Source organism: Protobothrops mucrosquamatus, unplaced genomic scaffold (assembly GCF_001527695.2).
Source record: "Protobothrops mucrosquamatus isolate PMUCROS unplaced genomic scaffold, P.Mucros_1.0 scaffold3719, whole genome shotgun sequence".
Taxonomy (NCBI): domain Eukaryota; kingdom Metazoa; phylum Chordata; class Lepidosauria; order Squamata; family Viperidae; genus Protobothrops; species Protobothrops mucrosquamatus.
In genome coordinates this window covers 3,439-18,438 of record NW_015389672.1, presented here as the reverse complement: position 1 = coordinate 18,438, position 15,000 = coordinate 3,439, and the positions used below count along the sequence as shown (strand labels likewise).

The following is a 15,000-nucleotide window of genomic DNA, read 5'->3' as shown; positions in this document are numbered from 1 at the left end:
TTTCCCTCCCTCCCTGCTCCCTCGTCTCCTTTCCTTCTGTTTCCCATTCCTTCTCTTTCTTCTCTTCTTACTTCTATTTTGCCTCCTCCCTTCTTTCTCCTCTCCTTTTCTCCTGTTTCCCGTTCCTTCTCTTTCTTCTATTTTGCCTCTTCCTCCTTCCTTCTTTCTCCTCTCCTTTTCTCCTGTTTCCCGTTCCTTCTCTTTCTACTCTTCTTTCTTCTATTTTGCCTCCTCCTCCTCCCTTCTTTCTCTTCTCCTTTCCTATTTTCCCATTCCTTCTCTTTCTTCTCTTCTTTCTTCTATTTTGCCTCCTCCTTTCTTTCTCTTCTCCTTTCCTCCTGTTTCCCATTCCTTCTCTTTCTTCTCTTCTATTTTGCCTCCTCCCTCCTTTTCTTTCCTCTTGTTTCCCGTTCCTTCTCTTTCTACTCTTCTTTCTTCTGTTTTGCCTCCGCCTCCTCCCTTCTTTCTCTTCTCCTTTCCTCCTGTTTCCCGTTCCTTCTCTTTCTACTCTTTTTTCTTCTATTTTGCCTCCTCCTCCTCCCTTCTTTCTCCTTTCCTCCTGTTTCCTGTTCCTTCTCTTTCTTCTCTTCTTACTTCTATTTTGCCTCCTCCCCTCCCTTCTTTCTCTTCCTGTTTCCCATTCCTTCTCTTTCTTCTCTTTTTACTTCTATTTTTCTTTCTCCTCTCCTCCTGTTTCCTGTTCCTTTCTACCCTTCTTCCTTCTATTTTGCCGCCTCCTCCCTCCTTTCTCTTCTCCTCCTCCTGTTTCCCGTTCCTTCTCTTTCTCTTCTTCTATTTTGCCTCCTCCTCCTCCTCCTGACCTTGAAAACGGCTCTGCCACTCGGGGCTGGCTGGCTGGCTGGCGGTGAGCCTGCTGTTGGTCCAGGAGCTGCCAAGCCCTCTTTGCTAGCCTAAGCATGTCTGCTAGCTTGGCTCCCCACCTCCGATTGGATTGCGGAGGGCTTAATGTAGTGAATCATTTAAGATCTCGTTCCAGTGTTCACCGTCTGTTTGGCTTCCTGCTCTCTTGGAATCCTTGAATCAGCCTGTCAGCTTGAATTAATAATAAAGGCCCCGGCTGCTTTCGTGGTGTGCCTTCCTCGAGGGTGGGGGCACTTGTTGAAATTGGAGTCTGCTCTGGGGAGAAGCAGTCCCTGCCTACTCTCCCACCTCCCCTCCCCTCCGGGGCTGATTTCATCAAACTTGGGAAGATAAACCAGGGCGGAAGAAGCCCTTGTGGCTTTCCATGGAGAGGAGGGGGCCGAATTTACACCTTCCCCCTCTGAATCACGTCGAGAGCAAGCGTAGGGGATCCTCTTCTTTTCTCCTTCTTCCGAGGGACTCTCCTTCGGGCAATCTGGAAATCAAAGCTTCGCAGGGTGGATTGTTTTAAAAGCTTCCTTACGTTTTGCAACCGACGCACTCCGAAGACCAGCTCCCAGGGCTCAGTGTTGAGCCAGAAGAATAAAGATTGTGGAAATGAACGAGGGATGCAGTCATGCCAGGGCTCAAGGCCCATAGCATCCTCAGCTCTGCAAAAAAAAAAACCCAAAAGCCCCCAGTGTGGTGTTGCAGCCCTGGCAGTGCTGGGCTGTGACATGTTCAGCCCTGAACGTCTCTCTCTCTCTCTTTCTCTCTCTCTCTCTCTCTCTCTCTGTGTGTGTGTGTGTGTGAGAGAGAGAGAGAGAGAGAGAGAGAGTGAGAGAGAGGGAGGGAGGGAAGGAAGGGAGAGGAGATATATATATATAGAGAGAGAGAGAGAGAAAAAAGAGAGAGGGAAGGGAGAGGAGAGAGGGGGGGAAGGAGGGAAGGGAGAGGAGAGAGATAGATATAGATAGAGGGAGAGAAAGAGGGAAAGGAGGGAGGGAGGAAAGGGAGAGGAGAGAGAGAAATAGAGAAAAAAGAGAGAGGGAAGGGAGAGGAGAGAGAGATAAAGAGAGGGAGGGAGAGGGAGGAAGGGAGAGATAGATAGAAATAGAGAGAGAGAAAGATAAATGGAGAGAAAAAGAGAGAGAGAGGGAAGGGAGAGGAGAGAGAGATAAAGAGAGAGGGAGGGAGGAAGGGAGAGATAGATAGAGATAGAGAGGGAGGGAGGGAGAGGGAGGAAGGGAGAGGAGAGAGGGAGATAGATAGAGAGAGAGGGAGGGAGAGATATTGAACCATAAGGCATCTCAGCCTGTCTTTCCTTCCAAGTAGTTATGAAGATGAAATGCGAAGTGGAAGGCGAATCTGGTGCTCTCTCTCTCTTCCTTAACCTCCTCCTTGTGGGAAGGAGAGGCAAGTCGGAGAATAAAAGGCGTTTCACACCGAATCCAGGCACACAGAACCGCCTCCAGATTGCTAGGCGGCAACCCCCCTCCCCCCCGCAGGAAGAAAGAAGAGCCCTTCTCTGGAAGGAGGTCTAGGGAGACAGACAGGAGGTGACAGGCCAGCCGTCTTCCAGGACTTGGGGGGCTGTCACAGAAACGAGGGGACCCACGGACTTTCCGGAGTGCCCGGAGGCAGGACAAGAAGCAGCGGGCAGAAACTCGTGAAAGAGAGACCCCATTTAGAACCACAGGCAGTCCTCAACTCACCACAAGTTCTCTTAGTGACCGTTCAAAGTTACAACGGCCCTTAAAAAAAGGGACTTAGGGCCGTTTTTCACCGCTTGCGACCGTCGCAGCCTCCCCACGATCGTGGGATCTAAATTCAGGCGCCGGGCAGCTGGTTCCTACTTAACGACGGTCGCAGCGCACCCAAAGTCACGTGATCCCCCTCTGCCACCCCCTGACAAGGCAAAGTTCATGGGGATAAGCCAGCCCCAGATTATTCCTCCCCATTGAAAGCCTCCTCATCATGGCTTGTTTGTGTCAACATGCACCACTTGATGCAGGAACGGGCGGGGGGCGTGGGGGGGGGGAGAAGGGGAACAAGAGGCCAGCACCATTAATGTGTTTCCTAAGTATAAATTAGGCTTAATTGGCCAATTATTGAAATAACTTCTTAATTTGCCTGAGATGTTGGAAAAACAGCTTCCCAGGGTGTTTTTTTTTCTTCTTCTGCCGGCTGTAGCGATGATAGAGCTAAGCCTGGAGGTTGGAAGGGGCTGTTCTGCCTCCTTCCTTTTAATCCTTGCCCCCTCTTGTGCCAACTGCTCCCCTTGGGCTCTGCGGGATGTTTCTCCTTGGCGCTTAGCCCCCTGCCATATATTCTGGGACTTCAAAGCCCTGGGTATGAATTTACTGCAGGGCACATGGGGTAGCCAAGCCCACAGAAGGAGAAAGCGGCCACTCCTGCATGCACAGAGGGCCTCCCCTTATTCCCGGTGCCCCCTTTTTTTTTTTTCTGGGGTGGGGTCTTAGCAACTGTGCCCCAACTCACATCTCCCAGCCTGTTTTCTTGGAAAGTTCAGCTGCTGAAGCAACAAGCCAGCGATGACCCCCCCCCCAAAAAAAAAAGCTGAATTTGCAGGTTTGGGCCATCAGCTCCTGGATGTTTATCCTCTCAATACTGGCAGGGATTCATATATATATATATATATGTATATTATTTCATTGATTAAGCACTTGGAAAGAAGGCATTATTGGAAGGAGTTCGCCTCGGTGCGCCCTGTTACCTGATGGAATCAACTCGCCAATTGATCTGTGCGCTTTTTGCTGATTTAGGAAAAAGAGATTCCAACCGTTGCCTTTAATTCCAATTAATGTGGAGTTGGGATTAAAGCCTGGCCAGGTTTTTTTTTTTTTCTTTTTTCTTTCTGGAAGGCAAGCTACTCTCCAGAGCTGCTGCTCGTTGGTACGAAATAATGGCAGGCCTGCCATTCCCCAACAGCTTCCAGAAATAATAATAATAATAATAATAATAATAATAATAATAATAATAATAATAATAATAATAATAATAATAATAATAATAGTAAAGTTGGAAGGGACCTTGGAGGTCATCTAGTCCAACCCCCTGCTCAGGCAGGATACCCTATATCATTTCGGACAAACTGTTGTCCAGTCTCTTCTTAAAGACTTCCAGTGTTGGAGCATTCACCGCTTCTGGAGGCAGGTTGTTCCACTGGTTAATTGTTCTCACTGTCAGGAAGTTTCTCCTTAGTTCTAGGTTGCTTCTCTCCTTGATTAGTTTCTGCAACTCCCAGAATTCCCCAGCCTGTACGGCCATTGCTGAAATGGTGGGAGTTGGTTCACCCAGCTGGAAGTTAGCCAGGAGACGGTGAGTTCTAGTCCCACCTTAGGCAGGAAAGCCAGTTGGATGACTTCGGGCCAATCACCAAGAGAGGGTGAGTTCTAATCCTGCCTTAGGGACGAAAGCCGGCTGGGTGAGTTTGGGCCAATCGCCAGGAGACGGTGAGTTCTAGTCCTGCCTTGGGCATGAAAATAGGATCTAAATCAGTGGTTCTCAACCTTTTTAATGCCGCGACCCCCAACCGGTCGTAAGTTGAGGACTAAACAGGTCATAAGTCGAGGACTACCCAACTGGTCGTAAGTCAAGGACTTTCCCTGCCCGGGAGTGCCGCACATCCGTGGTTCCGGCCTCTGCGCCGGCCGAGGCGTAGCTGGCAAGCGGCAGAGACGGAGCAGGCCGACCACCAGCTGGCCCAGCTCAAGGGAGGTAAGGCACCCGCTGGAAAAGGGGAAAAAAATGGCGGACAGCCTTGCTTGGCGACCCCCGTGAAATGGTCGATCGACCCCAAATGGGGTCGCGACCCATAGGTTGAGAACCACTGATCTAAATCTTATTAACCAAACTCAGAGGGGGCTTCTACTGCTTCTCCCCAGTCGGATCACATGTCACAATTTCTTAACATCTAGTCCCGACTGTGTCATCCAGCCATTATCGGTAGGGCAGGGTCGCCTGTTACCTTCCACGTGCAGCAGTCAAGAGGGCTAGAAACTCAGAATCGGGTTTTAAACCGCCAGCAGGTTCTTCTCTCGCTCTTCGGCGCTTTCAGAAGCTGGTCCATTTTACCCCCCATGCGTAATCGCACGGATTTTAGTGTCCGTTTCACGGGGAACAAGAACGCGTCCTGTTCTCAGCCACGTAAAAGGAATAATGCTCGAATAAGAAGCAGAGAGAAAGAAAACAGCATGCGACCAATGGTCTCTTTCTTAAAGCTCTCTTTTCCCACTGAAAAAGAGGTGACCTGCATTTCCTCCGTTGGCATCCAAGGCCCAACACTTTGATTTCCTCTGCGTGCATTTGAGCATATATGTTCACCTCCTTCTTGGCGCCACCTGCTATTCACCTTTCATGTCCTGTCCTGTTGCTTCTCTACTTAGCCATCGTTATCCTGTCTGCGCCGGCTTTTAAGATATATAAACGTTTCCCCCACGCCTGCACGGACATTTCCCGGAGAAAAATATTGTGGATGGATTGTAAGTGCTGCAGCCTCTCGTTTGCTGCTGCGCGCGTACAACCACCACGCTTTGGCGCAGTGCTTTCTCCCGTTGCATTAATTATGCCTGCAGCCCTGTGTGTGTGTACAGGGATGAGAGAGAAATTTATGACGGCCCCTTCCTTCCTTCCTTTTTTAATAAGGGGAAATTAACGGCGCGGCGGAAAATTTAGGACAGTAGATTCTAGAGTTGTGGGAGGAAGGCAGACATGACAATGCCTAAAAGAGCAAGAAAAGGGACCAGGTCACAGGGGTTGGGGACCGTGGCTCTTTTGTGACTTGTGGACCTCAACTCCCAGAATTCCTCAGCCAGCCAGACTCGCTTTAACCGGTGAGTTAAGCCTTGCTTAGCAACGGAAATCCTGGTCCCAGTTTTGCTCGCAAGGCGAGGACTCCCTGATCGGAGCTATCTGGGGTTTGCAAACCGTTCGTGCTAAAAACAGCCCCGTTCCGGCTTCTTCTCCAAACGTAATCCTTGTTTCTGGGTTAGTTTCCAGGCTGACCGACCGGCGCTGAACGTGGTGGTGTTCCCTCTCCTCCACGAAGACCTAACCGAGGTCATCCGGGACGTGCCCATGATGCACCTGGACGAGATCACCTTGTTCAAAAGCCGGGTGGCCGAGGAACCGCCCAATCTGTGGTGGTGACGGGCGAAGCAACCTGGTTTAGGACCCAGAAGATGGCCTGTTTTCTCCTCCTCCTCCTCCTCGGTTGACCGTCATTGCTTGTTGAGTCTCGTGACCGTCGTTGGAATGCCGTTCGGTTCTCGATGCTGCTCCGAGGATCCCGTTTGGGCCAAGTTTGCCCTTGGAAAAAAAAAATTGTAACCCCTGCCATCGCCACCACCATTTTTTTTTATTTAAAAAAATAATATTCTAGCCCTTGTTTCTGCAGAACGTGGGAACTGTCGGGGACTAGGAAGGGGGCCTTCCCGTATAATGTTCCTTCCTTGCTATTTAATGTCTGAATTCTTGTTTAACTTGAGGTGGGATTCAAGGTAAGAGGAATTTCGGTCCCTTCTTTGTGGAAGCTGCCTGGTTTTCCTGTCTTAGTTCCTTGTGTGTTTTTTCTCAACCTGCGCAACTTTATGATGGGGGGACTTCAACTCCCAGAATTCCCCCAGCCAGCACGCAGAGGAAGTCCACGCATCTCACAGTTGCCCAGGTTGAGAAACATCGCTCTTCTGCTTCGGGGTTGTGCGCTCCGTCAATTTTTAAGGCACTCCAAAAAGGGTTCCAAAGACAAATTGTCTTAAACCAGGGGTCTTCAAACTTGGCCCTTTTATGCCTTGTGGACTTCAACTCCCAGAATTCCTCAGCCAGGCACGCGTGCCTGGCTGAGGAATTCTGGGAGTTGAAGTCCACAAGGCATAAAAGGGCCAAGTTTGAAGACCCCTGTCTTAAACTGTGGGAATCCAGGTGAATTTGGAAATTTTAACACTTGCTTAACTCCAGTTGCTTAGCCAAATTTGGCTAATCTTGACCAGCGTGCCCTTCCTTCAGCTTTCTTGGGGGTCCAGAGCCCCTTCCTCTTTCCTGAAAAACCCCTCGAGAATCAGAAAGACATTTAAGAGCGGCGTTACTGTTTTCCTGGCCAGAAGCAAGAAGCCGCCCCGTCAACATTAAAGGCCCAGAAGGGGATGGCTCAGATTGCTCGCAATCGTTCTGAATGTTGCCTGTTTCTTCTCCGCTATTTTTTAGCGCTTATTTTAGCAGGAGCACAACCCTCCTCGTACCTAAATCCCACTTTGGCACAGAGCAGTTGTGGATCTAAATAATAATAATAATCAAGAACGTAATCTGGCAAAGCGGCAGTCGTCCATCTCGTGTTCGGCTAGACAAGTGAGGTTGCAGGAGAAGATGGCGGAACTTAGCCAGCGTGTCTTCTCCAGTCCTCCTGTAGGTGACATTCGGATGATTTTATAGACAAGACCCCCTTGTGAAGAAGGGGGTCCATGCCTTCTCCTTTTCTCCCCCCCCCCCAAATCAGACATCCTTTTGAAGAGAGGTATCTCAAAGCAAGCTGCGGCGCTAAAGGTCCTGTCTCGGATTGACCCTTAAGTTTCTAGTCCTTGACAAAACGCCACTAGTGTCCGGTGTTCCCCTGAGGGACAGATAAGGGTTAGGGCTACCACAGAGCTAACTTTGAGCCTGTTCTTCTGCTCTTGATTGTCTAGGTTTTACAGAGTAAGGCTGTCCAACCTTGACTCCTTCCAGACCGATGGACTTCAACTCCCAGAATTCCTTGGCCAGCTGGAATTCTGGGAGTTGAAGTCCTACAAGTCTTAAAGGGGCCAAGGTTGGATGCCCCTGTTTTAGAGGATCGTTTGGGGTGGGTGGGGGTGTTTCTAGGGAATCTGTGTTCCACCTGCAGGAGGACAGCCAGTAACTTTGTCCTTGGGGCGGGGGGGGGGTGTCACTTAGGCATTCATTTTCCAAAGAATAGTGTGACGTCGGGGCACCCCTTGCCCTGCTTGGTTTTTTTTGGCTTTTTTTTTTGTTTCGTTTTGTTTTCAATCCCTCACGACTCGCTTGGGCTGCTCCGTGCTCAGAATCACCAGCCTGCTTGGGTATCTGTAACTGCGTGCGTGTGTGGGTGTGGGTGTGTATACGCGCGTGCACATTCAGAAGTGATGCTGATCTCAGTGTTAAGTGGTTTAACAGTGGATTTACCTATCCAGATGGCATATAAACATTTCTGTACACCTTTTGTTTGCAATTCTATTCTTTTTTTTTAAAAAAAACCCACTCTGTGTGTGTGTGTGTGTGTGTGTGTGTGTGTGTGTGTTTTCACATGGCAGAAATGTGCCTCGAAGCCATGGGTCCACTTAGCTTGTTCTCTCCTAATTTGGCACGAACCGCTGTTTCCCATCCATCCAATCCTTCACAGGTAGCTCTGCTTCCAAGATTCGTTTTGTTAAGCGAGACGTTCGTTAAGTGAGTGAGTTTTGTCCCCGTTTTGCCACTTTTCTTGCCACAGTTGTTAAGTGGATCATTGCAGGTGTTAACTTAGTAACACAGTCATTAAGTCAATCTGGCCTCCCCCTGGACTTTGCTGGCCAGAAGGTCGCAAAAAGGGGACGCTGCCACCCGTCATAAGCACAAGTCAGTTGCCAAGCGTCCGAATTTCGATCCTGTGACGCTGCAACGGCTCGTCAGTTCGAAAGCCGCTCCTAAGTCCCTTTTTGCAGTGCCCTTGCAACTTCGAACGGTTGTACATTGAGGGCAACCTCTGCCCCTGGGTACAGGCCAGCGGGGCAGTACACAATCCTAAGGAAGGGCCCCAAGAGGCATCTTTCCCCCTCCCGCCCCACCACCCCAGCCTCGCTGCGCTGAAGCCCCTCCGCCACAAGTCATCGTAATGCCAAGGAGCGTTCGGGCGACGGGTGGGTGGGTGGTGGTGGTGGGTGTCTCTCCAGGCAGGCTTCAGCAGATGTTAATAACGCACTTATTTTCTCTAAGTGCCGTTTTGGCATCGGTTTTAATTACAATTTATATTCGGCAACATTGGCTTTGGGAAAAGAAACACACACCCCCAGCGGTCTCCTATCCATGGGGCGAGGGTTGTAAAGCAGCGTGCCATATGCTCCGAGTGCTGAGAAGGGAACAGGATGCCAGGCAGAGTCGGATACAAGATGCCAGCCTTTCCTTGCTCTTTTTTATTTTTTATTTTTTTGGAAGGGGGGGGGGTGAAGCAGGTAGAAAGCAAGAGGCATTGGGAAGCAGCAAACGTATTCCTTTTCTCGCTGATTGACGGCTTTGGTTTGGCTCCGAAGCCTTTATTATCTTCGTGTAACTGGGTCACTTTTGGGGGTGGCAGGTGGGGGGGATGGCTTCTTTCGCCCCCTTCCCAAAGCCTGCCGAAGAGATTGGAAGAACCTCAAGCTGCCCTTTAGTCTTGTCTGAGCCTGTCACCTCCTCCCCCCTCCTCCCAGCTTCCAGAACCCTGAGAGAAATAGTGGAATTTGCAGCCAGGAATTGCCTGGATGGCTGCAAAAGTGGACTTCTTTGGTTTACACAGGAGAAACCACTAATAGCTACGGCTGTTTATGACCCGGTGGAGGATGGGAGGTGATAGGAGGGATCTACTGCCCTCCGCATCCAGGATTGGGAGTTTAACCGAAGCATCTGTGTGGCCGTGGTGAACTGCAGAATGTGGACTGAATGGTCCAATCCGATGGCCTGACTGGGTTCCATCTTGAGACTCTGGAAAGAGTGCAGAGAAGAACAAGGAAGATGATTAGGAATCTGGAAGTTAAAGCATATGATGAACGGTTGAGAGAACTAGGCATGCCTAGTCTTGACAAAGAGAAGGACCAGGGGTGACATGGTAGCAGTCTTCCCATGCCACAAAAAAGATGGGGGAAGGGTGTCAACCTGTTCTCCAAAGCACCTGAAGGCAGGACAAGGAGCAACGGATGGAAACGTATCAAGGAGAGATCCAACTTAGAATTAAGAACAAATTTCCTGACAGAATAATCAGTGGAACAGCTTCTCTCCAGAAGTTGTGGGTGCTCCATCACTGGAGGCTTTTAAGAAGAGACTGGACAGCCATCTGTCTGGAATGGTATAGGGTCTCCTGCCAGAGCAGGGGGTTGGACTAGAAGACCTCCAAGGTCCCTTCCAGTTGCAGGAACTGGGTATGTCTACTTTGATGAAAAGAAGAATTAAGGGCGACATAACAGTCTTCCAATATTTGAGGGGCTGCCACAAAGAAAAGGTGGGGGGTCAACCCATTCTCCAAAGCCCCTGAAGGCAGGAGAAGAAGCAACGGATGGAAATTAATCGAGGAGAGAAGCAACCTAGCATTAAGGAGAAATTTCCTGACAGTGAGAACAGTTCACCAGTGGAATGGAAGTTGTCTCCAGAAGTTGTGGGTGCTCCATCACTGGAGGTTTTGAAGAAGAGACTGGACAGATAATGGTCTGACATGTTATAAGCTGACCTGCTTGAACAGAGTATTGGACTAAAAGTCCTGCATGATCTCTTCCAACTCTTTTGTTATTCTGTAATTCTTACGACCGCCAGTCTCAATTCCTCAACTAGTTAGACTCCTGAATAGACCGGCTCCTCTATTCCAAGGGTGATGATGGCCAGATCTTGAGTCCAGATCCTGGGCAGTTGAGCATTGTGATCCAAGGTCCCTGCAAGCATCTGGTGGAACAAGGAAGCATCTCCTGGTGGGGCAGGCGGCAGATACCTCTCTGCTGAAGCCTGTAGGCTGTGACAGCGATACACTACCAGTTGAATCTTCAGGGGTCCTCAAGAGTAGACCAACAGATCAGAGTAGACCACCCGAGTAGACCACCTCAACGTCTACCGTCAGTCACATTCTCCAAGCTCCAGAAACCAAGACGTCCAGGAGCCAAGACAAGATCCCCATTTTGGAACAATTGAGAATATTAGCTCAGTGGACACAACTGAGGATTAGATCTGACAGTAGACAAAGAAATTTCATTTTAAATGTATGCTTTTTTTAAAACAACAACAACAACAGTAACAATCTTTTATCTTGGAAAGATTCAAGCGTGTCTTTTCTATGTTAATATGGAGGCAGGATGCTTAGCCACCTCCTTTTAAGTTATTTATTTTAAGCTAATCTCCTTTGCCTTAAAAATAGCTGCCTTCCATAAGGATAGCTTCTTCCCGAGAAACATCCATCTCCACAGACTGAGAATGTTAAATTAAGCATTGCTAATTAGCTGTTTGATAATTAAATAATACGGAGTGAAACTACTGGGGCCCAGGATTTGAGCTTTCTGTATGTATTTGTGATTTCTCCTCCTCTCCTGAATGCTTTGAAGTCGACTCTTCCCTCCGAAGATGGGAGATAAAGATTTTTTTCTTCTCTCTGGTGAAAACTTTGAAAAATGGCTGTCTGAAAACATTAAAGGAAACAACAACAACAAAAAAAAAGAGGAATGCTTCTTCTGTATTTGGAGAAGCGCCGACCGTTCAAAAACATGATATTTGATGGAAGGAGAATTCTTATTAAAAAGCATAAAAGAGTTAGGTTGGTGCCCTATATATATTCTCCTATTTTTACTTCTAATGCTTAAAGGAGCCCACGGGATGAGTTTGTACAAGATGTAGAATACAGTGGCGGGGGTTTTTCCCCCTAAGCTGTACCATTTTTACGTGGGGTTGGATATTATGGGCAAGTCCATCCACCAGCCAGATGAAACCATTAACCAGTGGAACGGGTTTCCTGTTTGAGCAGGGGGTTGGACTAGAAGACCTCCAAGGTCCCTCCCAATTCTCTGATTCTTTTAGTCTATAAGCCTAGATCAATTCATCAGTGGAATGGCTTGCCTCTAGAAGTTGTGGGTGCTCCATCACTGGAGATCTTCAAGAAGAGGCTGGACAGTCATTTCTCCAGAATGATATAGGCCAGGTCTTCTGCTTGAGCAGAGGGTTGGACATGCATTAACAAGAGGGATAGAATCAAGATCACTTGAAGTATTAATACCACTTTACAAGGCCTTGGTAAGGCCACACTTGGAATACTGCATCCAGTTTTGGTCACCATGATGTAAAAAAGATGCTGAGACTCTAGAAAGAGTGCAGAGAAGAGCAACAAAGATGATCAGGGGACTGGAGGCTAAAACATATAAGGAACGGTTGCTGGAATTGGGTCTGTCTAGTTTAATGAAGAGAAGGACGAGGGGGGACATGATAGCAGCATTCCAGTATCTCAAAGAAGAGGGAGTCAAGCTATTCTCCAAAACGCCTGAAGGCAGGACAAGAAGCAACGGGTGGAAACTAATCCAGGAGAGAAGCAACCTAGAACAAAGGAGAAACTTCCTGACAGTGAGAACAATTAACCAGTGGAACAACCTGCCTCCAGAAGCTGTGACTGCTCCAACACTGGAAGTTTTTAAGAAGAGACTGGACAGCCATTTGTCTGAAATGGTATAGGGTTTTCTGCCTAAGCAGGGGGTTGGACTAGATGACCTCCAAGGTCCCTTCCAACTTTATCATTATTATTATTATTATTATTATTATTATTATTATTATTATTATTATTAGTAGTAGTAGTAGTAGTAGTAGTAGTAGTAGTAGTAGAGAGCCCCCAGTGTCCCTTGCAACTCTGTTATTCTATATTCTGTATATTTCAGAGAATCACTGAGTCAACATAAAAGGATATATTCTGTTATATCCTACTCCGAGAACGAAAAAGATACAGTGATTTAAAAAGTTCCTTTTTTACCATCTGCAGAACAAATGTTTTGTGTGTGTGTGTGTGTGTGTGTGTGTGTGTGGAGGGAAAAAGGGCATTTCATTAAAGAGGCTACGTGTTTGTTATTGCTACAAGGGGAAAAATAATGTAATTTTCACAGCGCTGATAAAAGGAAGGGGGGGGGAGAGAGACCTCTCTAGGAAGAGCAGATTTCTCGTTAAGTGACTGTTATCAAATTAGCAGCAAACGCAGCCAAGTCTTTATGGGCTTCTTGTAGGGGGGCTTGGCAAATTGGTTCACAAACACAGTTTGTTTTATGGGGGGAACCATGCAGGAAACTGGCTAATTGAGCCTTTTCGTGATGGGGAGGAGAATTAGCAGCTCAAAACGGTAGCAGCACCTTGCTGATCTTGGCTGGATTTTTTATTTTTTTATTTTTTTAAAAGCCAAACATTTTTGGTTAACGGTTGAGAGCTGCATCAGGAAATTTGGGGCAATGGCTGGACTGGACAAGTTTTAGTTTAGTTACCAAAGTTCAAATTCAACTGGATTTGTGTTGTTTCCCCCCCCCCTTTATCTAGATCAGGATGTCCAACCTTGGCCACTTTAAGACCCATGGACTTCAACTCCCAGAATTCCCCAGTAATTTCTGCAGCAGAGAAGACATTTTCTAGTCTTCTCATTTCTCCTTACTTGGGGAGGCAAGTCCACGAATAATATGGATTTTTATGGTTATTCCCAGAGGAAAAAGACTGCAGTGAACAAGGAGAAGTGAATGTGTCCTAACAAAAAAAAAAGGGCAGTTCCCAGGGTAAAATCTAGCCACCATCCATTTTGTTTGTTTCTCATCCAATCTTAAAACCAGCAAGTTTAATTTTAATGAAACATTGGAAGCAGCTGTGACTGCACAGAAGTGCAAATACAAAGCACCTGTGGGAGGCTGGTGTCAAGATGTTTAATCTGGTTTTCTTGTAAGAGCAGAGAAGAAATCTACTATTTCTCTTGGTGCAACATTTATATTGCCCCCTCCTTGAAGGAGCACCTTTAGACAGCCATTTCTACCTGTGTCCACTCAGCATGTCCAGCTGCAGACCCAGGCTGCTTTCGTTCTACCTCAGTTAAGGTAAGAAATTGGGTGCAAACTACAAAATATGGCTTGTATTGTTCAGGTATGTAAAGAAAAGAGACCTAGGTGTTCAAATTGTTTGCTTGTCACTTCCTTCTCTGTATATAGGAGAACATCTCATAGCCTTGGTGGCACAGAGGCTGGAATGAAATATTGCACGCTAACTCTGCCCACTGCCAGACGGGCTCAAGGTTGACTCAGCCTTCCATCCTTCCGAGGTCGGTAAAATGAGGACCCAGATTATATACCACCGTGAAGTGGTATATAAGTCTATTGCTATTACTATTCCACAGTGTAATGGTCAAGATTCCATAGAATTGGTCTTTAGGCCAAGATACCATAGAGTTGGTCTTTTTGGTCAAGATTCCATAGAGTTGTGGTTATTTTTGGTCAAGATACCATAGAGTTGTTTTTTTTGGTCAAGATTCCATAGAGTTGGTCCTGTGTTCAAGATTCCATAGAGTTGTGTTTTTTTGGGTGAAGATACCATAGAGTTGGTCAAGATTCCATAGAGTTGGTCCTTTGTTCAAGATTCCATAGAGTTGGTCTTTCGGTCAAGATTCCATAGAGTTGATATTTTTTTTTGGTCAAGATTCCATAGTTGGTCTTTCGGTCAAGATTCCATAAAGTGATCAAGATTATTATTTTTTTTCAGCCAGAAATGTTTTAAATTAAACTGGGCCAGGGTGTGTTTTCTGTTGCTAGTGCAAACGAGTTGTGAGTGTGCAACCAAATGTATCAGCTGCAGCTTCAGGGGCCTTTAGATGGTGGAAGACAGTGACTGCATCCTTTTCCTGCAGAAACCTCCTGAAGGAGATGGCTTGTTGAGCGAGGGGTCCCTGGGAGAGCAATGTGGAGCTCTCCATGCCTTTGATGTGTGGCTATAAAACAGTTGCCGTGAGCATAAACTCTCCTGCCTTGAGAGGCTGCAGCTAACAGCCCTCAAATAATTTATTCAGTGGGAGGCATTGTAACATCCTGCTGCGTAGATGCTGCTTACGACCATCGATTGCTCCGGCGGGAGGTGATTGAGTTTTCCTTCCGAAGACATTTGGTTAGCCAATGCAATCTTATTTTCTTCAGTTTTTTTCTTCTCCTCCTCCTTCTCCACCTCCTCCTCCTCCTCCTTTTTCTAAGCAACTTTCCAACTCAAGGACAAGGGGTGGGAGTGGGGGGCAAAATGTGGCCAAAATGCAAAATTCCTTGGAAGACCAATGGGGGGGGGAGGGAGCAGAGGCCAGAGCAAAATCTGCTTTCCAAAGTTAGCCAGGAGATCTTATAAGCTGAGATTTAAAAACCAAAGCAAAAA

The 15,000-nt window shown here is 47.4% G+C and overlaps 1 protein-coding gene across 1 annotated transcript in view; it reads left to right on the top strand.

Moving 5' to 3' along the window:
• Nucleotides 1–6,033, top strand: part of FBXL18 (F-box and leucine rich repeat protein 18) — a 19,087-nt gene extending 13,054 nt beyond the window's left edge. Inside the window, exon 4 of the mRNA XM_015827466.1 lies at nucleotides 5,877–6,033. Coding sequence (XP_015682952.1) covers nucleotides 5,877–6,033 — 157 coding nt within the window. The remainder of the gene's footprint in view (nucleotides 1–5,876) is intronic.
• The last annotated feature ends 8,967 nt before the right edge of the window (nucleotides 6,034–15,000 follow it).